The sequence below is a fragment of the Ischnura elegans genome, chromosome 6 (genome assembly GCF_921293095.1).
Source record: "Ischnura elegans chromosome 6, ioIscEleg1.1, whole genome shotgun sequence".
Taxonomy (NCBI): domain Eukaryota; kingdom Metazoa; phylum Arthropoda; class Insecta; order Odonata; family Coenagrionidae; genus Ischnura; species Ischnura elegans.
Window position 1 is genome coordinate 83,272,958 of NC_060251.1, and position 26,917 is coordinate 83,299,874.

At 36.0% G+C, this 26,917-nt stretch overlaps 2 protein-coding genes across 3 annotated transcripts in view; one reads left to right on the top strand and one right to left on the bottom strand.

Annotated features, from left to right (window-relative positions):
• Positions 1-14,854, top strand: part of LOC124161082 (4'-phosphopantetheine phosphatase) — a 32,445-nt gene extending 17,591 nt beyond the window's left edge. The window contains exons 10-15 of the mRNA XM_046537266.1: positions 1,887-2,039; positions 7,356-7,443; positions 9,156-9,360; positions 10,222-10,376; positions 11,261-11,430; positions 12,740-14,854. Coding sequence (XP_046393222.1) covers positions 1,887-2,039; positions 7,356-7,443; positions 9,156-9,360; positions 10,222-10,376; positions 11,261-11,430; positions 12,740-12,971 — 1,003 coding nt within the window. The 3' untranslated portion in view covers positions 12,972-14,854. The remainder of the gene's footprint in view (positions 1-1,886; positions 2,040-7,355; positions 7,444-9,155; positions 9,361-10,221; positions 10,377-11,260; positions 11,431-12,739) is intronic.
• Positions 14,855-20,525: 5,671 nt separating this feature from the next.
• The window catches only part of LOC124161083 (phospholipid-transporting ATPase IF-like), a 143,726-nt gene continuing 137,334 nt past the window's right edge, over positions 20,526-26,917 (bottom strand). For both annotated transcript variants that reach the window (XM_046537267.1, XM_046537268.1), the window contains 5 exons: positions 25,266-25,452; positions 24,616-24,761; positions 24,378-24,481; positions 24,131-24,281; positions 20,526-21,430 (listed from right to left, as the gene is read on the bottom strand). In XM_046537267.1, coding sequence (XP_046393223.1) covers positions 21,323-21,430; positions 24,131-24,281; positions 24,378-24,481; positions 24,616-24,761; positions 25,266-25,452 — 696 coding nt within the window. In that variant the 3' untranslated portion in view covers positions 20,526-21,322. The remainder of the gene's footprint in view (positions 21,431-24,130; positions 24,282-24,377; positions 24,482-24,615; positions 24,762-25,265; positions 25,453-26,917) is intronic.

Below are 26,917 nucleotides of genomic sequence, written 5' to 3' on the forward strand. Positions count from 1 at the left end.
ACTTTTTTCATTGGGCCAGATTTCCTTTAAAAAAAATTTATTTTTCCGATCTGCCTCATTGAACACTTACCTGTGAAGTTTTGAATATTTAGCCCTCCTAAGTCTTATGATAACCATCCACCTGCCTTTCCCAAAATAAAATCCCACACCGAAAAGTAATGTTAAACCATTTTCAAGGAAAGCATGAAGCTCATCCCAATCCTGGAGTCACAGGAATGTAATCATTATGGAAAAGTAATGTGATACATTTTTTAAGGAAATATCTATCTCCATTCAATCCAATAATACCTCTGCAAATGTAAACCAATACAGAAAGTAACTTGATACGATTTACAAATTTTTGCGAAAATTTAGTGGAATGGGGAGGAGGAACAGCCACAATTGCAGACACAACCTTTGATTCAACTTGCTATGGTAAATAAATTTCGATACTGTGATTTAATTCATGCTAATCCACAGAATAGTGTAAGGACTAAAAAAATGAAAGCTAGTTTTCCATAAGTGATGCTCAGTGAGATATTATTGAAATTTATTAAAAAAGGAGCTGCCCTGCAGATTTTTTGTCAAACCATTTTGACCTTTGAACCACCTCGGCGTTTCGAAGAGGTGCAAATTGCCAAGCGCTACTGTTCAGAGTGGCACAAAGGTTGAAGTGGAGCAATAGATGGAGCTGAGCAGAGCTTTGACTTCCTTTGCATGTTTCTTATAGTAGGAATCATCAGAGTTGATTATGGCTTTCACCAAGCCAGAGCATTAAGTTTCCTTCATGTCCTCTGTGGTGTAGGTCTTGGATGTAAACCCCTGCAAAACTTGTAGCGGAACGGTTAAGATGTGGTACCCTCCACTGTGAGTCTAATTTCTGTTTATTGCATAAATATTGATGGAAAAAATTACCTGTAGATTCCAAATACAGTGCAACCTCGATATAACGACACCCCACGGTGCACTAATAAACACTCGCTATAGCGAATTGTCGCTTTACCGGAGGTGGAGCAAATAATAGCCAATATACCTGTTGCGAACAGATATACAGGAACAGGAGTGGTGCGGCGACAGATAAACATCTATCCGATAAGCGTAAGCATAAATCCAGACGAAAGGCGATGTTTTTTTGCATCACTTAATTTCCTTACTCAAATAACGACTAACTATTCAAACAATTTATAAGCGCCGCACTGAATAAAAATCATGCAAAGCATTGTTTCGTCAAAAGTTAAAGAACGACAGTTTACCACATAAATTTGAGACTGAGCACTCATTAACTTCATTTCTAACAGATCGCTAGCAATTACAGAGGTTAAGGAGTCTTGATGAAAGTCTTCCGGCGGTGAAACCCTCGCTATGGCGAAAGCCATCACCGAAAGGGTTTCGTAAAAACGAAATTTTTAACACGCTTATTATAGGGTCAATTGACGGTGCATCGGCTATCTCTCGTAATAACGGGGGTGTCGCTATAGCCCGTACTCGCTTTAACGAGGTTCCACTGTACTATGTTTTTTTTCTTCAGTAATTTTTTCTAGAGGAGAACTTTTTATGTTCTGGGCCTAAGCACAGACATCTTTGGAGGGAGTTTTCGTAATTAGAAAGGTTTGTTACAGGAAAGTGTTTTGCTTGCATTGTTTGTTGGAAGGGTTCGGGATGGGGCCAATGACTGGTTTTATGGTCTTATAAGCTTTTATGGTCTCATGCCAATAAGGTTTCATGGTCTTAATGTGAAATTTATAGCTGGAAACAACTTGGGTGTATGATCAGAATTCGTAAGTACCTTGTTTATATTTTGCAGGTGTGTTTGATTTTTTTATTCCATAACTCCTTCGGTGAGGGGTCTGAAAAACTTTTTTACAGCCATTTATATATGGATTAAAGTTAAATATTGTATTTTATAGGGATTACTGGCTGAGCTGCTTTGAAGAATCTGTGGAAAAGTTTGCAAAGAGGGCAATGGACAGTCAGCCTGGTAGTGCAACAGCCATAGACAGGGCACATAAATTTAAACAGAAGTATGTTTGCCGTCTTCATTACCTTCGAGAACATCCTTTGTAAGTAAAGTCTTTTATCATCTCGTTTTTGTTTTTATCAATGTGTTTGGGATTAGGCAATGTCCTCAGATTACTAATTTTACTGAGCTCATAGCATTGTTTATAGTGTTGTTGCTTTTATTACAGCTTAAAATTTTTGCATAGCTTAATCTTTATATTTTATGTTTGTAGCTAGGAATTTAAATACTTGTGTGGGTTAGTGGACTATATGTGATTAGAGGTTATTTCCTATGTGTGTGTTTTATTGCCTGATTTATATTCTAATATCTGTCCTTACATCCTGTTGGAGAAGTTGGAGTTACCGTTGAAAGGTGTCTGAGAATTCATTAACCAGCCAAAATGTGTGTCAAATTTAGCAGCATTGCAGGCTTAAGTGCTGAAGCTGGCTAATGATGTGTGTGCTTCTAGTCATCGGGAGGAAGAAAGGGCATTAGGACCAGTACGAAGGGAATGCAATGCTATCAGCAGATACATTGTCCAATTATGAACCCTCTAGTACATATGCATATGCGTAAAAATGTTTCTAATGAGCCTGCAGGTTGAATTTCTTTGTTCCTGATTGATTTTAGCATTAGTACTTTGTTCATTGTCTTCCTTGTCTCATTTCAAACACTGCAAGTTAACGCTAAATTTGTTTTCATATATTAGAAATCTCCCTTCCATAAATCTCTGGATGTGAAATAGCAAAAGTCAGTCGAGGATTAGCATGATAAAGATAAGTAAGTTTTATTGTCAGTACCCAACACTCAGCATGTAAGCATTGTAGTGAGTGGTTTTGTATGGAGCTCAATTTTCTTTCGATTGCCATAGTGAAAGCTCTAAGGATTACTATATGCTGAAACCTGGTCCCTCCTCTGGCTAGTGATAGGAAATGTAGTCAAATTTGTGGCAAAACTTTCAATATGAAAAAGGTGAAATGCTGCTCAAGCACTTGATTGTGGTAAACTCAGCAAAGCAAAATGACTGCTGTCATTAAAATGGACTGTCATTCACTCTAAGAAACCAAAGGAGAAGAAAGAAGAGTGTAATTTTGCCATTGCTGGAGCATTTGAAGTGCAAGAATCGATAGATAGAAACTCAGTAATCTTAAACTAAGGGAATGGCTCTATGAAATACATTATCAATTTACCATCTTCTGATTATTTTGCTGTCATTGAATCCTAAAAATTCGGTAAAAGAGGTTGAGTTTAAATTTCCTTTCTTTCATTAGTTTTCATTAGAAATACAAGGATAGTTCAACAACTAATGTAACACATTTTTTGTCTGAAACAGGGGTTGTTTTATTCAGCATTCAAATACACCATGTTACTCCCCAATCTTTTAGCTATACAACACTATTTTTCAATGTAATCTCCATTCAATGCTACGGCATGGTGCCACCTTGAAGGGAGGGCCTGTATGCTACCATTCCAGTGGTCGATGTCGGAGCCTATGTCTACACATCCACGTAGCAGTGATGATGAAGAACACATTGCCCAATGACTCACTGTGCTCTTCTCCTCTACTTGATCACTGTAGACATGCTGCAAGCGCCAATGAATATGTACATGCTGCAAGCGCCAATGAATATGTATATGAGATACCCTGGTTTTCCACCTAAAGAAACTCAATCACTACCCGTTGTTTGGAACGCACCTCCATAAAAGATGTTATTTAACAGTTCCGTACACTGCGGTCACCTATCAGATGTCAATGCAACTATACAAGACGAAGCAGGAATGTTTGAAAATGTTCCACCAGAAATGCCAAGTTTTTTCATCCAAAATTTCCTGTGAAAAAAAATGTGCTGCATTACTCATTGAACTCAGCTCGTAAAAGATGTTGCAAGCTTAACTTAAGTGGCTCACACCCCTTGAAGTTCTGGGGAGATTCTTAAATTGAAGTGCACCTCCTCCTAATGAAACCCTCAAAATTTACCACCCCCAAAATTTATTTTCTGGCCATGATCCTTTCTGAAATATGATTAGATGTATGCAGTGTCATGCATTGTAATATCCACCTTCGAATCCATTGTAATACCCACCTTCGAATCCATTGTATTACATTGTATACGATAACAATGTTACCTAAATAACTTCCACAAAACAATTTTGAATACTTTCAATATTTAAATTTAATTATTCTTTCGATATTATTTATTATTATACATTAATTTAATAAAAAACTTATTGGGCCCAATTTAGAACAGGTAGACATTTAAATCATGAGATCAATCAAAAATTTTGTTTGATTTGTACCAAATTAAAACTCAAACTTTGTACTTTTCCTCACATTTTAATTTGTACAAAGTTTGTGTTTCAATTGGGTTGTCATGAACTTCCACAAAGTTGAATCGCTAACAGTTGACTTCATTTTATTTCATAGATCAAGTTGGTGTAAGCTTCATGAGTGAAGAGTACTTTTGTCTTAGATTTTTTATTGTTTTTTAGATGATTGTTTACTAATTTTTTAGGGCTTGACTGTCTTTTTTTCTTCTCTTGTTTAAATTTTTGGTACAGTAGTTAAAGTTCGTTTTTACACTCATCGTTCTCCTGTTCCAGCCTCAGCGCACACCAGTTCTCCTCAGATTCATCGCTTTTCTCCCAATGTGCTGTCTTGTTCTCGCCGTTATTCGTCCCTTTTTCGGCCTCTTTCTAAATTTTTATCATGTCCCTCTGTTGGAACACCCTATTGGGAGTTCTTATTATCTCCCTTGCAGCATCCAACTTGATTGAAGTATTTTTTTCTACTCCCCAATCTGTACTTTCCCGCATCCCTGGTTTCCTCCTTTATTGCTTCGTTTATTTTTTCCAAGATCACTTGGTTTCTTATCACAGTTACAATTGATTCTTTTGTGCCTTGACTCCACACATTTTCAAATGCAGATCTCTGCTTGCCATTTTGGGATGAATGGAGGCTATGGCAAATGAGTACTTGGTCAAGGACTAGTTTGATTTCAGAAGAGGAAAGTCAGCTTAAAATGCAATAGTGGTAATGAGGTCCCCAGTGGAGAGGAAAATAAAATATAACCAGGTGGTGTATGCTTGCTCAGTGGATTTTGAAAAGCATTTGATAGAGTGGTCTGGGTAAAGTTAATGGAGATTGTAAAGAGCTGTAGTTTGGAGGCTTAGGCAATTTATTTGTAATTTGTATATGGAATAGTGAGTGCAAGGGAGGGTAGAGGACAGAGACTCAGGTTGGGCAAGCTGTTCAATACTGCTTTGCTTTTTTACGTGTATGCTGAGGAGATGGTAATAGAGGCATGCCCGAGTAGGAAGCATGACTTGAAATGGGGGAATGATGTTTACATAAGTGAGGTTTGAGGATGATCAGGCATTTATTAGTCACTCTGCGAGAGAGTGTTAATCACCGGGAGATCAAAATTTTACAGTTTTGTAAAGTACCACGTACAAGGAATGTGAGGCTCAAGGAGGTGGAATGAGGAAGTTGTGGACTGGGGAGGAGAGGCAGCTTCTAGATAAGATGTAGAGGAGACAAGTTTTGGAGGTAAAAAGTACTGAGTATTATGAACTGTTAGTGAGAAGGACAACAAAAGACTGAAGGCCTTTGAGATGTAGGTATGGAGAAGGTTAAGTGGACCCGGAGGAGGTGGAATGATGAAGTGATGAACGTGTGAGGAGAGGCAGCTTCTAGATAAGATGCGAGGAGACAAATTTTGGAGGTAACGAGTACTGAGTAGAGATGGGATGTTGAAAAATGTTATAGGGAAAATTTTTAGGTAAAAGAGGGAGAGGAAGTCAGAGAATAGGATATTTAGATAGAATGAAAGGGAGTGGGCCTTATTTTGAATTGAAGGGGGAAATCCATGAAGGGAGGGGAAACTGCCTTAATACCTTCTACGTAAATACTCCTGTGAATGTAGATTGTTTCTTAAGTTCTCCATTGAAACCAACCTGAATCTGTACAATACTTCAATATTAAGGAACAAATGTAGGTGGATTTCATTTCCTTGTGGGACTGTAGATGCCCCTTTTGCAACATCAGAACTAATTCCATCAAGAACTTTCTTTCTTTCTGTTGGCTTGCAGTTTACTGTCACTCAGGCTGTGGCATGTCCATTTTAATAATTTTTGTTTAACCATCATATCTAACTTGTTTAGAAGTTCATTTTTTAAAGTACCGAGTCAAATGAACTAGAGAAAAAAATTTTTAATCGCCATATTTGGTAATTTCACTAAGAAAGAGCCCAAGTTGTGTTTCACAAGACTTACCCTTCTGAAATGCAAGCTGACAGTCATGTAGGATTTTTCAGCTGTGCAGGAAAGTTGTAATTTTGCTAACAATTATAAATATATTTGAGAATCATTGGGCACATTAATATTGTGCTCAATCTTTGAGTACAATACATAGTATTTAAGCCTCTGTGCATCCTACAGTAGAAGTATTCATTATGATGTGTCATTTGGCTTGCATGCTTTGACAATTATGCCAGTAGGTAGTGTCTCACCAACACAAAATCAGTAGTGCTCTTGAGTTTCTGTCTGCTCATTGATTTTGAAATTTTTCTGTATGTATTACATCCCACATTTGAGATTGGCTGTTATGAGCCATTTCTTATGAATTGCATCGTATGGCATCCATTTTTTGGCTCAGGTCAGTTGTAGGCAAGGCATCAGTCTGTTGCGTTACCTCATTCTTGGTCCTCCCTCTTGTACTCTTAATTCGAATAAATGTTTGTATATAAAACATTTTCCAAGCTGAATGTATGGGGTATCTGTATGTACTTGGGGTCCGTTGCAATTTTCTCTTCCTTGTTTATTCAGCATTTAATTTGATAGCGATGCTTAATGGTAGCCTGAGGTACTGGCCTTAATTTTGATACTTTTTAATTTTATAATCTATGTAGGAATAATATGTCTTTACTTCTAAATTCACTGTATCACCTCAGGAATTATTTTAAATAGTTATTTTTATTATATTTATTTTGCTCGAGTCTTCTGTGTTGTGTATGAAATTAAATTTCATGTCCAATTACTTTTGTGAACTGGTGTGTGATGTGATTTTCATGCTGTTAGTCCAATTTCTTTCGCCTACCTTTTATATTTGTGTAAACTTTCAGTTTATTCGATGTTGAAGACATTGAATAAACTGAAAATCACCCTCCCCTTCTTACTCCTTAGGATTGTAAAGTATTTTTATTTGAGTCTATGTCATTAGTTTGTGTACCAAAGAATCATCCATTAGGGAGCAGGATTCTATGCAGCAAATTTCTGACAATCTTGGACCTCTGGTCAGTGAAACAAAATGTTGGGTTGTTCTTCTCATAGTAAATGGATACTATTATTTTTTAAATCTTTATTTCTTTTTACATTACAGTGCATATGGTTGCCTAACTGTTAGAAGTCTTTTAGACACTATTGAGCACTGCTTAAAAGAGTTTGATTTCCCTGATCCTTACCTGAAGGTTGGTATAAATAGGTTTTCTATAGAATGAAATTATGCAATAAATATTTTACTGTCTTAAGCACTCATTTCGTAGAATATCCATCATAATTAATAAATTTGCATGCTAAAGTGTTGTTTAGATTTTCATTACTTATTTAATGATTCATCCTTTTATCCAAATCTTTCCATGAGTTTAGTTGCTTTTTTACCTTTGTTGAAATTCTTCAAATGGTAGACTCAGAAGTTAGGAGGTGAAATGGTAGATGATCATATGTGTTTGCTTCACTAGCATGACTTTAAGGCAGTTGTGTCTGCACTGTTGCATAGATGAGAATACTTTTCACCTTCTATTATTCAAAGGCAGATCAGTTTTGTTGATTGGAAACCTGTTATTTAGAGAAATGACTTCCATTTCTTTAATTCACTACAGGTTTTTTTAGTCTTGGGCTAGGTTTGTATCTCAATTTTCCTAGAGGAGTCCTAAAACTTACTTAATCCCCAGTGAGGCCCTCAAGTCTTAATGTTTTCAGATATCTATCACTGTAGTAATAACAGATGTTTATAAACATTTTAATCATTTCGATATATTCCTTTCCTCCATTCTAGACTATTTCCTTTATTTCCACACATATAGGCATCATGACTTTCATTCATAAGTCATATTTTTATCTCGACTCTTTGGTTTCTCTTTTTAATTTTTCTTGTTCATGTATGGGGATTTTCTAGTAATTTTTGCATGCTCCAGTATTTCTGGGCCATTCTCATCAAGTCTATCATTCGAAGTCCTATTCTATTTCTCTTCTCAAAGTTTCTATTTCACAATCCTACCGTCTCAATAATGCACTTTGTGCACAGCTCACATTTTGATAAGATGTCATTTAAAAAGCTCATTGCATTAGATTTCTATGAATAAATAGGTATTCTAACGTGCGTAAGCCTTGAGTGAAAGGACATGTAGTTGTGGTAACTTGATTGTTTGGCCTGATACTTGAGTGAGTTGGCTTGAAGAGACGTGAACAAAACTGAGATGCATGTGAAATTATGGAACAGGATGGGAAGGCATATATATGCCTCACTGTTATGAGGCTGTAGCATCACAATTTGAAGATTTTTGTGGTAGCTGTCCAAAGAAGTATTATTCAGATTAAACAGTTCGTTTTTCAGATTATGTCAGACCTCTCTCATAACCAGTGGTTCAATTTTCAGTGTCCTTTTATCGGTGGATATTCTTCAATTGGCTTGTTATCAATTGTGCATTTTACTCGTTAACATTTGTGGTTGTAAAAAAAGTAACCTGGTTGTAATAAGGCACTCAAATTATTTAGCCATCTATGTGAAGAATGTGGACAATTGGAAATGTAATGAATTAAAAAAAAATACTTAGTTTTGTGCGGGCGTTGTTAAAATATCTTTTATTCTATTTCTTTTTGTAATTCTCTCATATTAAAAGGTAACTGCAGCTTTTCTTGCATGGTCCTCCAGGTTGTTGGGTGCATGGAACGATTTTTGTATTACTCATTTGCTACTGTGTAAAATAATGAGTGTTTGTTCTCACCTTAGTTTTCTTTTGATTGTCAAAGGTACTGTTAATTCAGTCCTCCAAATGTGGCCTTTGAAATTGTCTTTTGTACCGGTGTAAATACTAATCCTATAGCTATTTAATTCAATTATTTATCATATTATATTATTGTAAACTAATTCCAATTATCTCAAAAATATTTCATGGTTTAGCAAAAGCAAGAAGAAAATGAGAGAGCCTTTGCTGCATTACCCTCTCGCCTCCAAAAGGTAGACAGTCTAGAATGGAAAGAAAGGCAGGAGCTACTCATTACAATGGTTCTAGCTGGAAATGTATTTGACTGGGGTGCCAGAGAAGTGGCAGAACTTATGGAATCTCCGGATTTTGGACTGGAGGAAGCAAGTCTTCATTTAGAAAGTAAGTGAAACCTCAGACCATATTTAATGAAACAGTAGTGATTTACTACCTCCTCAAATTCTGGCTCTCTTAACTAGTATTGATCTAAAAGAAATGAAAAACATTTTTTTCTCTGCTGTCTCACCATCCCTATACCATAAAAAAATTTTTTGTCCATCTGAGGGATTGTTCCTACAATGGCTTTTCAAGTCATGTATTATAATCTCTCTGCACAAGGGATTTAATTGCTGTTCACAGATTTAACCAAAAGAAAAAGGAATCTTCCTCAAATGCAATTACTATTACCCTTTATAATTGCTAATTGGACAAAAACTCCATTTTCTATTAAAATTGAGCTCTTTGAGTCCTTGATGAAGAACCCAAACTGATTACCGGAGCCAAAGCTGAAAATCAATGCAGAGCTAGAATGGGAAAAAAGTGGAGGCAACCCATCCCTAAGCTCAAATATTTTAATAATTCTTCATTTTTGCCTTTATACTGCTATCCTGATTGTGACTTCTCTGCCATAAGGGGACTTCTAAGTAATTTACTTTAAATTCTGAAAATTTATGTGTGTATGCAGATTTTTACATTAATGTACTAACTCTAGAAATTTAAGGCCTGTTCATGGAAAATGATCCTGATTCTTTTCAAGTAGTTTGTAATTTATCTCTAATATTTACAGAGACAAATTCTTGTGCTAGAGTTTGGGACATTATAATGTCTTTTTCATAGCAGTTACTAACAAAATGTCTGATTTCATGTTGTGTGTGTATTTAAAGTGCTGGTGTCATCAATGTCAGCTCTATAAATGCAGTGTTTATTCTGCATCCGCTAAGTTACCTTAAAATTTATCCATTCACCTTGCTTCTATAAATATAGGACGTCCTTGGATGGTTGATAATTTGGATGCTTGGATAGAAAGATTGGAAGGACCTCCTCATAACTGTGCTGCCGTCTTTGTCGACAATAGTGGTGTTGATATAGTGTTAGGTATTTTACCTCTGGCAAGAGAGCTACTTAAACGGAATACTAAGGTAAGAGAGGAATTTATCTTTTATAAATATGAACTATGAATACAGCAAACTCCCAATTATCCTGTTCTGGATTATCCATGTTGCGGATTATCTGTGCATAAGTTTCACACTCCTTTGATATTTTCCGCAATCTTTATAATAAAATTAAATTTCACGTTAAAAGCATCACGATTAATGCATTTTAATGAAAGGCTACATCGGGCTTATTTCCATCAGCAATACCTAAGTAAAGCAGCAGTAATTTATTTACTTGATGATAAGGAATGTTCAAGTTAGCATGGATGTCTACTCTAGCGTTAGAAATGACGACGAGTGGTGAAAAAAACTCTTGATTAATTTTAGAAAATTCTGCAATGGTTGCCTTTACGGGAGCTCCGTGTTTCTGTTTTTTAAGTACCACAGTTCAGGATCGTGCTTTATGATGACAGATCCACGTCCTGCAGCAGTTGCATCCAGGGCAACTTGTGCGAGTGCCGTGGTGCTGGACAGTGTAGTTTCCAATGTCGCACAGTGATTTTGAAGCATTCGTGCAAACCACTTTTCTGAATACGTGATTATGCCAGAAAGCATCATGCTGCCACAGATGCATGGTTTTTCAAAACTAGGTTTTATATAGAGCAGTAGGAGACTGAGTACAATCAAGTTATCACTGCTAAAAAGATTGTGTTCGGTTGAAGAAAGCCATCATTGAGTCTAAGAAGCAATCTAAAATAACAGATATGTAATATGCATAAATAAATAAAATAATTATCAATTCTTAAGCACTTCATGGAAACCTACCTTAATCCGAATAATACGTTAATAGTTATAATTCTATTTTATTTAAACAACCTCCCTGGTAAGATTTTAATCTGTTGTTATATTTATCTCCTGTTTTTTTTCAGGTTATTTTATGTGCAAATTCAGCACCTGCACTTAACGATGTGACTTATACAGAACTGGTGATGATACTCAAGCAAGCTGGAAGTGTATGCAGCATAGTCGAGAGTGCTCTTGCTGAAGGAAGACTGATAGCAATGGAAACGGGACAGGCTGGCCCATGTCTTGACCTCAGGTTTGTAATCTTCATGTTTGCAAATAGGAGGGTTATGGATCATAGTGAATTGAGTTATTGAGTTGATGGCAAGGGTTCCGCAATATTTCTTCAAGTATAACAAATACAGTAGAACTGCAATGCAGTGAAATTTTAATAATCCAAAATTTAGGAAGTTTGTTGTTAATAATTGAGAATTTTTACCTTAATTTTATATGATATCCTGGAATGTAAAGTAAGATTAATGGAAGTTAATATCATTTGATAACATTTTGTTCACATTTTTCTTATTTACCGAGTTTAAAGTTTTTTATTTTTTTATGATAGCAGATTAGTGTTCAAGCAGGAACGTACCTAGTTTTTGCCCATTTCAATACTAGAAAATCTCATCCCAGTCTCTCAGTTGCATATGTCCGTCCCGAGAACCACCTTGAAACTCGACTCTCAGGTCCAGCTATCCCCAGCTTATATAACCCAGACTGGCCAAGATGGCTGGCCCAGGCTGAACAGCTGCAAGGAGCACTGTCCTAGAAGGACGGTCGGCCAGGTTGGCCTCGGTCTGAGCATACCTCCAGGACGCCCCACACGTCGCATTCTTTATTATTTTCAAATACATGTTACAAAAGTAATCGAGAGTAAATAAAAGGCCAGGTCCTTTCCTCACCGCATGCAATATGGCTTGGTTGTCAATATACATTGTGACATCTGAATGATCTGGAACATTTTTGAACATGATAATCATACCCTTCACTGCCGCTATCCCTTTTGCATAATAAATAGGAAGTTGGTCCGGCAACACTCATTGTGCTCCAGCCCGATCTGTGGGGAAACCACTGCCCATTGGAATGGTGTGGCATCAGTGTAACTTACGTAATTCACACTGAATGGAGCACAATGTCTAATTTTATGAAACACTTTCAAGCGTACTAACCAAATATGTAGTTTTATCTTTATTTCGCTCGGATGGTACTGGGACCAGGAGAAATCGTCGTGTTAAGGAGGAATACATGCTAAGGAGGAATGTACTAACCAAGCTCTGCTGTAGTAAGTTATGGATTGGAGGAATTGGATTATAGGTTTTTTCCCCGTTATTTTATACATACTCTATTATGAACATATGTAATACATTTTTGAATTTTGACATTCAAAGATCTTTCCCTTGAGCTATAATTTTTACATAGTGGAAAGGCTTCCATAAATCTTACCCCTGTCTTTGGAATACTTTTGAAAATTAGAGCTGTCATCACGAGTAAATCCTTTTCTTTTAGCTTGATAGTAAAGTATGCACTCTTGATGCATGTTTGTTGATTATTTTACCTTCTCTTTGCAGTCGAATTAGTCGAAAATTAGCTGATGCTATGGTGAGCCACAAAGTTGACCTTGTGATCATAGAAGGAATGGGACGTTCAATTCATACAAACCTGGATGCTGTTTTTGTCTGTGAAAGTCTGAAAGTGGCAGTAGTGAAAAATCGCTGGCTTGCAAAAAGACTTGGTGGAGACATGTTCTCTGTAATGTGTAAATATGAACCAGCACCTAAGGGAAGGGATCAGGTTTGCTAGCATCAGATAACCTAGCAGTGATTGATATTTGAAGAAAATGGAAAATACTGAAGTGATCATAATTCTCCAATAGTATTATTCTTACGTTGAATACCTTCAGTGGTATAAGTACATATGTTTTCACTCCTATCTTGAGGTAAGCATTCTCTTGCCGATAGATTTAAATAAGTTCCCTCAATTTTTTTCAATATTTAGAAGAAAATATTTATGCTTTATTTATGAGCAAAATTTTTCTGAAATATCTAGTTATAGAGTCATTGATTTTAAACTGAAAATTATGTTATATTTTTTATTTTATCATGATATTTTGGTGATTTTTATTGACTATTTTCATAGTTTATCATCAAGGAGTGCCATCAAATTATTATATTTTGATTAAGATTTGTTGTTGATAATATCATAAGTACAAAGGTATGAGTCACTTTTCTGATATAAGCCTTGATGGGTTGATCATGATTTGGCCCTGGTTATTTTTGAGTGTTTTACCTCGTGCCATTCCACCATTTAAACAATACTTGTTTCATTCAAATTCCCTATTTGTTCTTCTTTTTTTATCAGGGAACAATTTCTAAGGGCCAACTTAGGTCCTAACTTTCCTTGGTTATCCAACATATAACTTTCAATCTTCTTGTGAGGAAATAGAGGCTTTACTAGGAATGCAGATAATTCTTTATTATTTTATGTCAGAGGAATAAGTACATATTTTCCAAAGGAATTTTATAAATTTTTCAGGTGGTAGCAATGTCTTTGAGGAAATACATAAGTTCAATGAACATGACATTTATCAGAATTATGCAGATAGGTATATAACTTCAATGGTAATCTGATCTGCATGTTTGCCATCATAATTAGTGTGAGGTTTCTTTTTTACATTTCAAATGTCAAAAAATTCTTATTATGGCAGTATAGAGAATATTTGAAAATATTTGCTATCCTTTTGAAGTATTGTATTATTTTACTGCATCTGTTGGTTGTTGGGTGTGCTGCATTTTTCGTTTCCTTGCAGCTCAGTTTGAAATAGTTAACCAGCAAAATTTATCATAATTTATTTTTAAGGTATTAGTTGAGCCTCCTGGTTCGCTGTTTCTCTCTTATTATGCTCCCCATGTATTTAGCCGAAATATTTATTATTCGATAAAGTGGTGCTATTTAAGATAACTTTTACTATTTCATCCAATGCATCCACTCAAATAGGGTGTTAATGAGGGTGATAGTGAAGAAAATATTTAAATTTGCCGAAGTTACTAAAGAGATTCCTATTTCATGATCTTTACACCTAGTGAACATGGATAGGGGTATTTTAATCCTTAATGATGGAGAGCTATCAAAATTAAATTTTATTGCCTGAGTAGAAAGGTTATTCATGATGGAAGAAACCTGAGAAATACTGTCAAGAAATTTTCTGTGATGAACATTACGTCAAAGTCTTTCTACTTTCTGTTAGAATCCAAGGAGACCATGAAAAAATTATTTTTTGTTGCTAAATTTTTGTTAAACTGGCCTAAACTTTTACTTTTCATTAATCAGGCAGAATGGATAGTAGACGTTTGATTATTTTTAGCCTTAATTTCTAAAGGCTCTGGAATCAAATTGGTAGAATTATGATCAACTCAATGAATCTCTGCCTGTAGAGGAAGTGAGTGATTTTGATGAAAGTAATAATGTAGAAATCTGAATGGCAATAGAGATGAGAAGAAATGGAATGTGTCAAGACTCAATCCCAAGTATGAAAAAAATTGATCACCATGTGTAAGTTCAGAGTGAATCCAGTACTGTGCCACTGCCACTATGATTTTGAGTGATGTACTCAGGACTGGGTCATTATTGTTATGATTTTACATGTTGTTTGATTACTGTAAATAGAATAAATGGTTTTCAAAAGGCTTATTTTTCAATTCAATTGTGGCTAGCTTCTTATAATTGGTATAGAAATAGTAATAATTCTTTATTATATGCAGGTGCCCTATTTCAGGAAGCAACATGATTGCATGTAGCATATGATAAACATTGTTGTAATGCACAGTATGGTAATACACGAAAGAGAGGAAAAAAAGTCCAAGTTGTTCCCATAAACTTAGGAAGAAAAGCTTAAAATAATGCTTTGTTACTCTATCTCTTGTAACAATTCCTCTCCAAGCATTCTTAAATTTTGTGACTTGTTCTTCCCTCAACCCTTTCCTGCCGGCGGCTGCAATAGGAAAATATCTTCCGTGCTACGAGTAGCATGAGAATATTTAAAACCTCTCCATGCGGAGCTCTTTTTTTTGGGGTGGAGTTACCTATGAATTTTCGTCCCTCAGATTTGGGACCCAACTTGTCCTTGGCCCAAATCCACGGTCAACTTATTACATTACCAGTGTTTTTTTTTCAACTAAATATTGCATTTGATTTTCTTTAATTTACTCTTCTAAAAGAATTACTCACATTTTTTAAGCATTGTGGAATTTTAAACAGATTTCTAGTGTTAATAACAACAAAGTTAGTGAACACAAGGTAGTAAGACTATAAGTCCGGAAGTCCGTTATTTTTAACACTAAAATTTCGCTTAAAAATTGCTCATGCACAGAACAAAATGAAGAATTCATTTCAAAGTAAAAAGAATTGTTGTATGCAACAAAATGTATCATTGCAAAAACCATTAACAATATTATGAACCACTTCCCAATGGATTCCTGCGGTGAGGGTGATCAAAAATGAGTGGCAGGGTCGCGCTTAATATGTAGCTGAGGAGTGGCCCTAAGGGCCAGTGGCACAGTAAGAGGTTTTGGAGGATAAACCCCCCCCCCCCACAGAGCTCAGAGAAATTTTTGATCCATCTTACTTAATTGGATTGATATTACTAATAGCAATAGGATAGTGTAAGGGTTAATAAAATATCTCTCAGAGAGCTGTAAAACTCACAATTTTGAACTTTTTATTTTAAAATTCTGCAATTTATTAATCTCGCACCTACCGCTTATCCTGGTGGATATACCATACCTCCACACACCCCGGTATTAGTTGCACCTCCAGCCTTAATTCCTAGCTGCGCCCCTGCTAAGGTCTCACTAAGCTGGGTCTCAGGCCGGGCCTGAATGCATCTGACAATTGCTAGCTCAGCGGTCACTTCCCTTCCCTTGCGTCGGCTATACCCGACTTTAGGTTTTCCGCATATGAAAATTACCATTGGCTCCACCTGATGTTCGAGGCGAAAGGGTTGAAACTAATTTGCTTAACACTTTTTGCTATCACGCATCTGGGTCTCAAATATTGCGTTTCCTTTGTCTAAGCAATCTTCCTGCTTAACCTCGAATACAAAACCAGTCAAAATGCTAATCCCATCTTTTCATGGTGTCAAATAACCTGGAAAACATGAAACTACAGCAACTAGTCCTCTATTTTTGTATGAAAAAACTGTGAAATACTATACATATTTAAAATATAAATATACAAATCATTTGTATGCATTTAGGTATATTAAATACTTTTGATAACCCCTCAAGCGTGCACAACAAAGCATATGCGTCCTTGCTATTCCGTCCCTGTACGGTGCTTTAATCGTAGGCATTTAAACCACCCAGGGTGCTTTAATTTAGAGGCACTTCAGATTTTGTGCAGACATGAAGTAAAATATTTTTTTCAATCTTATCACAATGCAAAAGAAAAATCCAAAAAAATATATAAAGAATTGTTTAAATTTTATAATTATGAATATGTACGTACAATTTTCAGACCCATTAACTTTTTCCTGCTCCTCTTATCCGGTGGTTAATAGTTGACCTGTGTGTGATACTGCTCAAAACAGGGTTCTAAGCAGAGTGAGGGTATAGATGCAAAAACTGCCCAGGGTGTCCCGGGGCAGTTTTTGCATCTATATGTTGTCTCTTTTCTCTTTCCGTTTTATGTGCACACAGCACACTTTCTTCTTCCCACCTTAAATGTCTCAGTTTTCGGGTTTTGTTGAACAAAATGCTGCCCGGTCAATCGCGTACATTCCGTATCGATATCCGAGGGCCGTCCTTTGCGCTGTTTTAAATTCTGTCCGTGATACTTAGCAATTATTTTGTTCACTAAGCTCATTCTGAATGCTAGGTGATCTTTGTTATTATCAGCCTTACGGTATAAAATGTTTGCGTTTAACACAGCCGTATTAACTAAGTGATTGAATAATTTCTTGTACCACACTTTTGTCCTTTCTCTTTCCAGTAGGAACGATTCTAAAAGTTGATCTTTTAAATCTACACCACCCATATATTTATTACATTCTGTAACACACATAGGTTTGTTTACACATTCTAGCCCGCCCTTTCGACTTACGGGTTGCATTTGGTGTGAATGCTTTGTAGTCAGCAATGCAACATCGAGTTTATCCCTCCACTTCAAAGCAACCAATTTCCCACACTTTGCACTAACAACTTCTCCTTTCTTTAGTTTCTTTTTGAGGTTTACTGGCATACCTTTATGTGTGATTTTCACGGTTCCAACAGCATCTGTTGTCCTCTGAACTAACCTATGGAAAAGATTGGGACTACTGTAAAAATTGTCCATATAAACACATCTACCAGAGTCTAATAGTTTCTCACACAAACTTAGAACAACTTTAGTTGAAAAAAGATCTGTGTCCTTTGTGATTTCACAGCCCAATTTTGTCCCTGAACCACAGTAAATAATAAAATTCCATAAATACCCTGCGGAGTCACTAAGTTCAAACAATTTCATCCCAAACCGGGAAGCTTTCATGGGAATATACTGTTTCCACGACAGTCTACCTTTCCACAACAACAAAGACTCATCTACACTGATTTCCTTACCGGGTATATACACTTTTTGGAACTTATTTTTCAAATATTCACTAATTGGTAAAATTTTATACAGTTTTGGATCCTTTTTTTACAAATTCCTCATCGGTATTATCTACAAAATGGAGAAATTTGGTGAGCAATGAAAATCTTTGCTCACTCATTACATTGGGAAAAAATGGAGTCTAATAAATGCTTTCTGCTAAAATACATTCTGAGGCTTGGTTTCTGAATTATTCCCATCAACATCAGTAAACCTAAATACATACACCCTTATTTCCCCCAGAGTTGTGGGGGACCCACTTATGGAAGAGCGATTTTTTTTGCTTCGTAATTTTCTCTTTTTCACAAGCAAGAAACTGTGCCGCGTAGCGGTTTGTCTCAGTCACTATAATTGAAATTATTTCATCATCAAAAAATAACTCAAAATATGCCAAGGGATCATCTATACACAGAACAGGCTATATTTGTTTTCCCACTAATTCACACGCAAAAGGTTGAGGAGGGTCAGCACTGTCGATCTCTTGCCAATTATTTTCTTGAAGATTCACAGAAAAATGAGAAGGTCCTTCGCTCTCTTCGGAACTGGAATCCAGAGAGTATCCAATTGAAATTTCCAAAGTAGTATCTGAGCATCCTGCGCTCTCTTCTTACAAAGCGTCAAGCACTTGCTCATCGCACAACTCTAGCACAAAGCTAGAAGCCATGGTCAACTAAAGAGGGGTACAGATATGGAGTGGATTCAAGGCCGAAAAAAAAATAAAAAAATCACCAAAGTAAGCGTAGGGGTGAAAACACCCCAACCCTTAGCCTCAAACGTCGTAAATAAGATACCAAGATGTGGGGATACTGGCCGCTCTTCGAGGCTCCGAGAGGTGTTGAGTGACAATGCCTGGACGGACCATGCCTTCACTATCATTGCCTTGATGAAAGAGAAAGGAAACGATGAGGCAGAGAAGCAGATGATAATGAACCGGAGACGAAAGCATTCAGCATCCCCACACGTCACACACAATCGCTAAGAAAGCACACAACCAGAGCTTGAGTGGAAGGATATCTTTCATTAGCATCCACCAGACGCTGACCCTAGAGGAAGCGTTTCTTTTCTGACATCAGCCAGAAAAAAATATTCTAAAACATACGAGAACGCAAACACAGACCACACAGGGGCACAGAACGATAGCAGGCAGATGTGTCTCACATATATATGTACTCACTAAAAGTACATATATGGAAGCTGAAGAGATAGGAATACCTAATGAAACATTCAGACGCATAGGGTGTGTCGCGCACGCTTTAGGCATGGCAATCGGACAACACAAACGCTGTGTCGCACACGCTGAGAGAATGACCACGGGCATTTAAAGTCACGCTTGAGGGGATAATCTTGTGCAGACCAGTAGTGAAGCATCTGGTCATCTCTGCATTTGCCGATGACTAAAGCAAAATGGAAAATATATAGAAGACTAAAGAAAAGGTCAGAAAATGAAGTGGAGTGAGGGTGCGATGGCAGTTCCATTTGTTGCCAAAGATGTGACGTAAAAAGATCGAAAATAAACCATGGGTTCGCTTGTTTATGACAATTTTTTTGGAGGCATTTCCACCCCCGACGTCCATCCTCGCCAATTCCTTTCACTGTAGATGGGTATGGCATTTAGGCAGTTTGAGATACATATCAATGGCTGAGTTCTAACAATAGGTATGTCAAAAATAGCAACTTTTCAGGAAAGCAAAAAAACTATTATTTTTTTTACTTGCACATTGACATTAAAAACAAAAGTTCATAAAGTTGAAAAAGAAACATTCATTCGCAAACAAAAGAGTTGTTTTTTGATTGTATTTTACTTTTTTAATGTCATTACACTTTAAAATACCTGTCTCAAACTGGCCGAATTTGAGATACGTGTTGTTAGAACTTAGCCATCAATATGGGGTTTTGGGGTTGGAGGGTTAGCGCCAGTCCCCCCTTATGGGGTCAATAGCATTGCAGAACCACAATGGTAACTTTTTTATTTCATTAGATAGCATTGTCTTGAATGCATATATGTAATCAGTTTAACCAGTGATTCTGTGCTCATTCAGCTTCTCTTGGTCACACTCAGCAGCTCTCATTACTATAGGAGATCTTAGTTTGACTGCACAGACAATTGAACATTAGCCACATGGAAGCTACGAGATTTCTGATGACATTTAGGAGAATAAGAATTTATCAGGAGGCAGGCATGAGGGCAATTCAGACCTGTGAAGTTTTGCTAGGCAATTAGTCAGAATATCTGCACTCCACTTCACTGGACTAAGACTTCATTTCTTTCTTTTTTTTAAAACTTTTGGATGAGCCTAAGGTCAATATCCTGCAGGGGAAAAGAGGCAGTCTACACATCCTCTCTTGGGTGGGTCAAATGGCACGGTATCATATTAAAGTTTTCTTGTGAAAGCAGATGCCTATTTTCGAGTTTCCTTGAATAATATCTGCGTAGCAAAAGAACAAAAATCTTTCATTATGAGTGAGATAACTTCTTCTATCTGGTGAATTTGGAGACTTTGTCTTATCATTATACTTGTAGGTTGTTATTAATGGACAGTTTTGTAAAATTTAGAATGAAGAACTTAATTGTAGCCGTGAAGTAATGAGTTTTTAAAATCTAAAATAACAGAAGTGACATTCCTCATTTTGGAAATAAGTAACTTAAAATCGGGATGACGTTGATAACTTCTAGAAATAAAAGGAGTACCTTTTACTATTCTGTCATTAACTTTTCCAAGTGTTATGATGATATAGTTTTCAACATACTTTAGTCATACTTGTTATTTCTGGTATTTACAGTCAGAGTATAATTGCGAGTGATATCATTTACTCTCCTTAGATGAATTCAATTGGAATAAAATCATGCAAAATAAAGGTCAGGCATTGTTTATAAATAAGTGGAAACGTAATCAGTTTTTTTTACTTAATGGTTGTATGCATAAATATATGTTCTTAAATATCTTACAAGAGATCATAAAATGCTAGAAAAGTAATGGTGCAGTTTTAAGGCAATCATTCATTTCAGTCTTCAGGAAAAAAATTATTATGGCTGAACAATTTTCAAGGATGTTGGATCCTTCTTCTAGAATGTTAATGTACATATTTCAATTCATGTATTCCTATTAAGGAATGTGACAATAATGGCACTGGAGTTGAACTCAGAAGGCCCAATATACAAGATTTTCTCACATCACAATCTCTTCATTTCACTTTTTCTCATAAATCACAGTTTCTTATTTGGTAAGTTATCAAAAATAGAAAAAAATATTCGTGCGTCCTCCTGTTGGTCCATAATCAAGCTCATATTAATAGTATTGCTTGGTGGTTATTTTTCTTCAGCTATTTCAGGAAATCATTCTCACAAAATTTTCCTCCCACTCAAAGATGTCTTACGTGGAGGATTGCTGCTTCCCAAATACACAATTTGGTAACTTGGGTGTCGATCTTGAATTCTTTCAGCCTTTTAAGAGAGGCAGTGGTAGTTTCTTAAGAACTACTGATTGATTTATGCAGGGCTTAATCAACTATTATTTTCTCTGTTTTATTTCTCAAGTAAAAGCATCCTGCCTCACTAGTCTGCTGGTTGAAATTGTAATTCCAGTTGAGTTTCTCTTCCAGGAGTAAGACCCATTGTAAGGTGTCACAACCATCTTTCTCTGTTTAGGGAAATAAAAATTACATTTATGTATAAGTTATCATAGGTCTTGAATCACTGCATATATAGCTTGAAAGAATTTGTTAGAATGATGAATTATATTTGGTAAATATATTTTATGATTTCTTGGGGTGTTGAGAAGTTGGTCTCTGTGGAAATAAACATCATGACATATTTATACATTCTCCTTAGAGCATACATGAAATGGTGCAGTAAATTCAGACAAAACAATACAGACCAACTTCTTGACACCCAAAAAATAATTAAATAGACATTGTCGATGAACCTTGAAGTTGTGAAGCTAAGTTTTTTAAAGTGCTTTCTTGTTTAATTTTATCTGTAAACAGGTCTCTTTGGAAATAATTTATGCAGATTACACACGTTTTTGACGGACATGGATGTCTGCACATTGAGAGTCATTCTCAAGGTTTGACTTGGAGAATGGCACTTGATTTGCTAAAATTATGGATTGAAAGGAAGAGTTTGGAATTTTACTATGTATACAATTTTCAATCTCATGAGAAATGGTAAACGGCTTCACTGATTAATGTTTCAGAATTCTCTGGCACTATAATCTTTTGAATGCCTGGCATTTTGAACCTATGTGCTTAAATATTTATTGACGGAGGAGGTATATGTGCTAATATGTAATCTGTTTTAAGGTTAACATTTTTAATTGGCCTTACTTCAGTTTTGTTTCATTTTGAAGAGTTTTCCAACACTGCAAATTCACTGGTGTGAGAAAATTAAATTCTTGGTGAAATTTTGACAAGCAGGGTCTTTTAGGTAGGTTCAGACACAGCATGTGCAACCTCAGATCATTTAGAATGTAAGAAGTGTGTGCTAAGATCTAGACTCCTTGGATTCATAAGTTTTTTACCTAATCACTTCTTTTATTGATATCCATTCTATTTTATGCTTGTGATATATGTACTAGCATTGGGAGAGAATGGGGTCTATCTCAAATCTTAAGCAGTAGGTACGTTTTTGGCATTTAGCTACTTATGTATTGAGGAGTTTGGTAGCTTAGTGGGTAGAGAATTGGCCTGCCGAACAAACCTCAGGATCAAATCCTAGATAAAGCATTTGGATGCCCTAGACCAAAATCTTTGAAGTGCAAGGTTGCCCAGATAAAGGATCTGTCCCTAAAATCGTAAACATATGAAAATCATTCATCTTTGGCTTTGTCTGGGGTGAACTAATCTAAATTAACCTTTGTGTTGAGTGAGTGAATGATGCTTCATTGTTACATTTTTATGGGTATTATTCTGCCGAAGTGTTTGGTACATCACAAGCTTATGCCAAATTGTCTCCGATTCTCAGCTGCTCCTTGGCCTTGTGCATGGGCATCATGTGGTTCCTTGTTGTTTCCACTCTTTTGAGCTATTTCTTCCCTCAGTGAATGGTTCTTCCTGGTCGAGTTAATGGAACAATACCCTTGTGACCAGTGATGGTGCTAGGGGAGGGCCCAGGCCCAGCCAATTAAGATGGGCAAATTGCAGAATTGAAGTCCAAAGTTAAACTTCATTTTATAATATTAAAATAAATTGTGTACAGTTATATGCATATGGGAAAACCATTCTGTTAAGTTTCAAGTGAATATAAAATGAATGCACTCTCAGAAATGCGTTAAGGCCAGAGGCATAGTTTGTTTTTGTTGTGAGGCATGTCAGGAAAGGGGTGCCATTTTTGTGAGGTCTATAAATTACCTAATATTTTATGCTGTTTTGTCCTTCGTATTTATCTGCATTACCTTGAGGTTAGGTCCACCCATTTTATAATCTGGCTCACCTTTGGCCCACCCATGTGACACATGCCAGAGCCGTTGCTGCTTGTGACATCACCAACTCATGAATAGTGGGTGGCAGTATTTGCCTTTTTTAATTTTAAACTTCTAAGAGAAATATTGAATGAGGAAGATGTATTTTTTGCCATAACTTATCTTTCCCTCCCATCTACCAAAACCTTTAATGAATCATGATTTGTAATTTTAGTGAATGATCACATGGGTAAAAGAGTTAATTTATATGAGTAAAGATCCCATAAGAGTAAATTTATAGTTCTCTCTTAGCTTTTGAGGGGAAGTGTTCCTCAACTTTTTAAATATTTTTGTGTATACTCCATGGAAATTGATCTAGCTGATTGGTGATTGCTGATTTTGCATGTACACATTCATATAATGACATGAAAAACAATCATTTAACATATAAAGAAATGTTTGAATTGTTGTATTTGCTGACTGTTTGAAAAAAAATGTTTTCTGGGTTCTGTGCTAAGTATTGGGCTGGGTATTTTATGTGCTTGCATTATATCATATGCATTTTTGAAATTTCTATACCTACTTTCCTGTTTTACTTAATAGATAATGATATTCCTTTTATAGTGCCTTGTTTAGTAGGCCAATATATTGCTGTTGTGAAGTAGATACTTTTTGGTAGTTGAATGTTATTCTTTCCAGATGAATACAATGATTTCTGTAACACTAAAACTTAATGTTCAGATTTATGATTTAGTAAATGCCCTTGAATGAGACGAAAGACAAACAAAAAAATAACACATGTAGTAATCTTCTAACATAATAATGACATCAGTACTGCATGATGCATTAACATCTACTCATTTCATTTTTGCTTCTGGATTTTTATTTCCTCTCAGTATCTTTTTATTCACTATCATAAAAATATCAGTTATCAATATTTACCTTATTAAGCCTCCTCAATATTTTCATTGGTTTCCTCAATACTGCTATCACTACATCAGGTATCAGGCATATAGCTACTACCACTGTGGATAATAGCCAGAAGGTTGGTGATTGGAGTAATTCTGAGTAAACTCCATACATCTGAAACTCTCTGAAAAAGATTTTTTGGTCGTTATACATTTTCTTAGTGGTGACTATTATTTGTTGATCATTTTTTAGTGTATTATGGTACACAAAAGGAACTTACACAGAAACGATTGAGTAGAAATATGTCAGGAGCATGTTGCCAAATATTGAAATTAAAATTGATAAGATGAATATCCTCGTCCAAAACTTGCTCTCTAACCATATCTGTAATTAAAATATGAATAGTAAAGTAACTTTGACAGTATTTTTCACTGACGATGGTATTTATCATTGACTGTGGTAAATTATAGTACACACAGCACCTCAGCTCATGGTAAATATTTTAGTTGTAAACTCACCTTCAGGTTTACAACGATTACCACAATGTGAAATATTGTTGTGCCAAAGCATCCCAGATCTGCTGGACCTCCATCTGTTAAGATTGAGCTATCTGCCTGCCAAACTCCCCAAACAGCGAAGTACAGGGCTAGTGCATGCCATATGCCTGTTTCAGAATAGGAGATAATTTAGGAAATTATAATATTCATACTCGTGAATACTTATACAATAAAATATTAATACATACAAATAAATAATTCAAACCTTGATGCATTAAGTAAAAGTAGGTTGTTTTTATTGGATGAAAATTCAAGTTAGGCAGTTAGAAGAAATTAAAAAAAATATTATTGTCGAGTGGGTACATAATATAGTTTGAATTGACATACCACATGTAAATGAAGCTGTCAGTTATTGCTAGTTGATTTTAATGAGGAGAGGGATGAGTTAGCTGCAAAATTATAGAAATGTATGCTCTTTTGGTGAAATAATTTTGCTTTTATAAATTGAATGCAAGTCATATTTGTTCTGTTAGCTCTTTATCTTTATTTTTAAGAATCCAAACAGGTTGGTGATATCGGTTTGACCTTGATTAGTTAAATAGAGATACCCTTAACTATTACTATTGAATGCTTCTATTGTTATTAATCATTGAATATGCAATGATACTTACCAAGAGAGGTCCATTTGAAGAAATTTGGCCAGGACATGAGAGAATTGCCTCTGTTGTTCAGGTACAAGTGAGGATATTTCATCAGAGTTTGAGCATCAATATTTTGTTCAAATAAGCCAAACAAGGTGATGGGAAGTGATGTCATTAAAAGATTGTATGCCGTGAGATACAGGCCATCATAAAGTGACTGAAAAAGATTTCAGGGAAAAATGTATTTTCATATAATTATAACAATGTCAGTTGATATTAGGAGAAAAAGTGTTATTTGAAGGAACCTGCAGTGTTATTAAAATTCATAAATTTATTAAAATTTTTATGTATGTTGTTCTCTCTATGGTTTCCATGTAATTTGTGCGTCAGACATACCATCCTCATCCCTGAATCAAATTATTTTCAAGCTGATGTCTCATGACTCAGACCTGATCTGAAGATGTGGCCAGTATTGGCCAGGAAACCTCATCTTGAATACAGCTTGACGCAACTAACCTGGAAACCATGGAGAGAACCCAATCCAGTGCTAAAAAGCCTCAAGCAGAAAGTTTGTGTGTATTTAATTGAAGAAAAATCCAGATGAAAAGAAGACTTTATCCATAGAGGTCATTATCAAGTACTTGATAGATAATCATAAGACTTCATCCATAGAGGTCATTATCAAGTACAGTAGAACCTCGTTAAAGCGAGTACGGGCTATTGCGAGACCCCCGCCATTACGAGAGATAGCCGATGCACCGTCAATTGACCCTACAATAAGCATGTTTAAAAAATTCGTTTTTACGTGGCCCTTTTGGTGTTGGCACTCGCCATATAGCGAGTGTATTGCCGGAGAGATCGCCGGAAAACCTTCACCAAGAGTCCCTTATCTCTGTAATTTCTTGCGATCTGTTAGAAATGAAGTTAACATGTCTCAGTCTCAAATTCATGTAGTAAACTGTCGTTCGATATAAATAAGTAGTTCATTTTGGTGAAAATACTGTGGCATTAACATTCGCGAATGCTTGATTTTCTTTTGTTCCACGGGCGGCAGAAAGCAGACGGCAGCATACCCGCACGTCCGTGAGTTGCGTGAATAGAAAGCATTTGATGGCAGACACCATGACCAAAAAACAATGCTTTGCATGATTTTTATTCAGTGCGGCGCTTATTAATTGTTTGAATAGTTAGTCGTTGTTTGAGTAAGGAATTTCAGTGATGCAAAAAAAACATCGCCTTTCGTCTGGATTTATACTTACGTTTATCGGATATAAATTTATCTGTCGCCGCACCACTCCTGTTCCTGTATAACTGTTCGCAACGGGTATATTGGCTGTTATTTGCTCCACCCCCGGTAAAGCGACAATTCGCTATAGCGAGTGTTTATTGGAGCACCGTGGGGCCTCGTTTTATCGAGGTTGCACTGTACTTGATAATGACCTCTATGGATTAAAACTAGAGATGGGTCGAATAGCAGATTTCTCGAATTCGAATATCGAATTCGAATATTAAATCATTGCTCGAATATTCGAATACCTCGAATACTAAATGATGAATGCTGGAATGTTTGACTCGGTTGCCTATGCAGCAGGCAACACAAGATTTTGGGGGGTAATTTTGATTTCCTTTAATTGATTCGAACAGGAATTTAGCTGATTAATGAATATTTTAATTTTATGGAA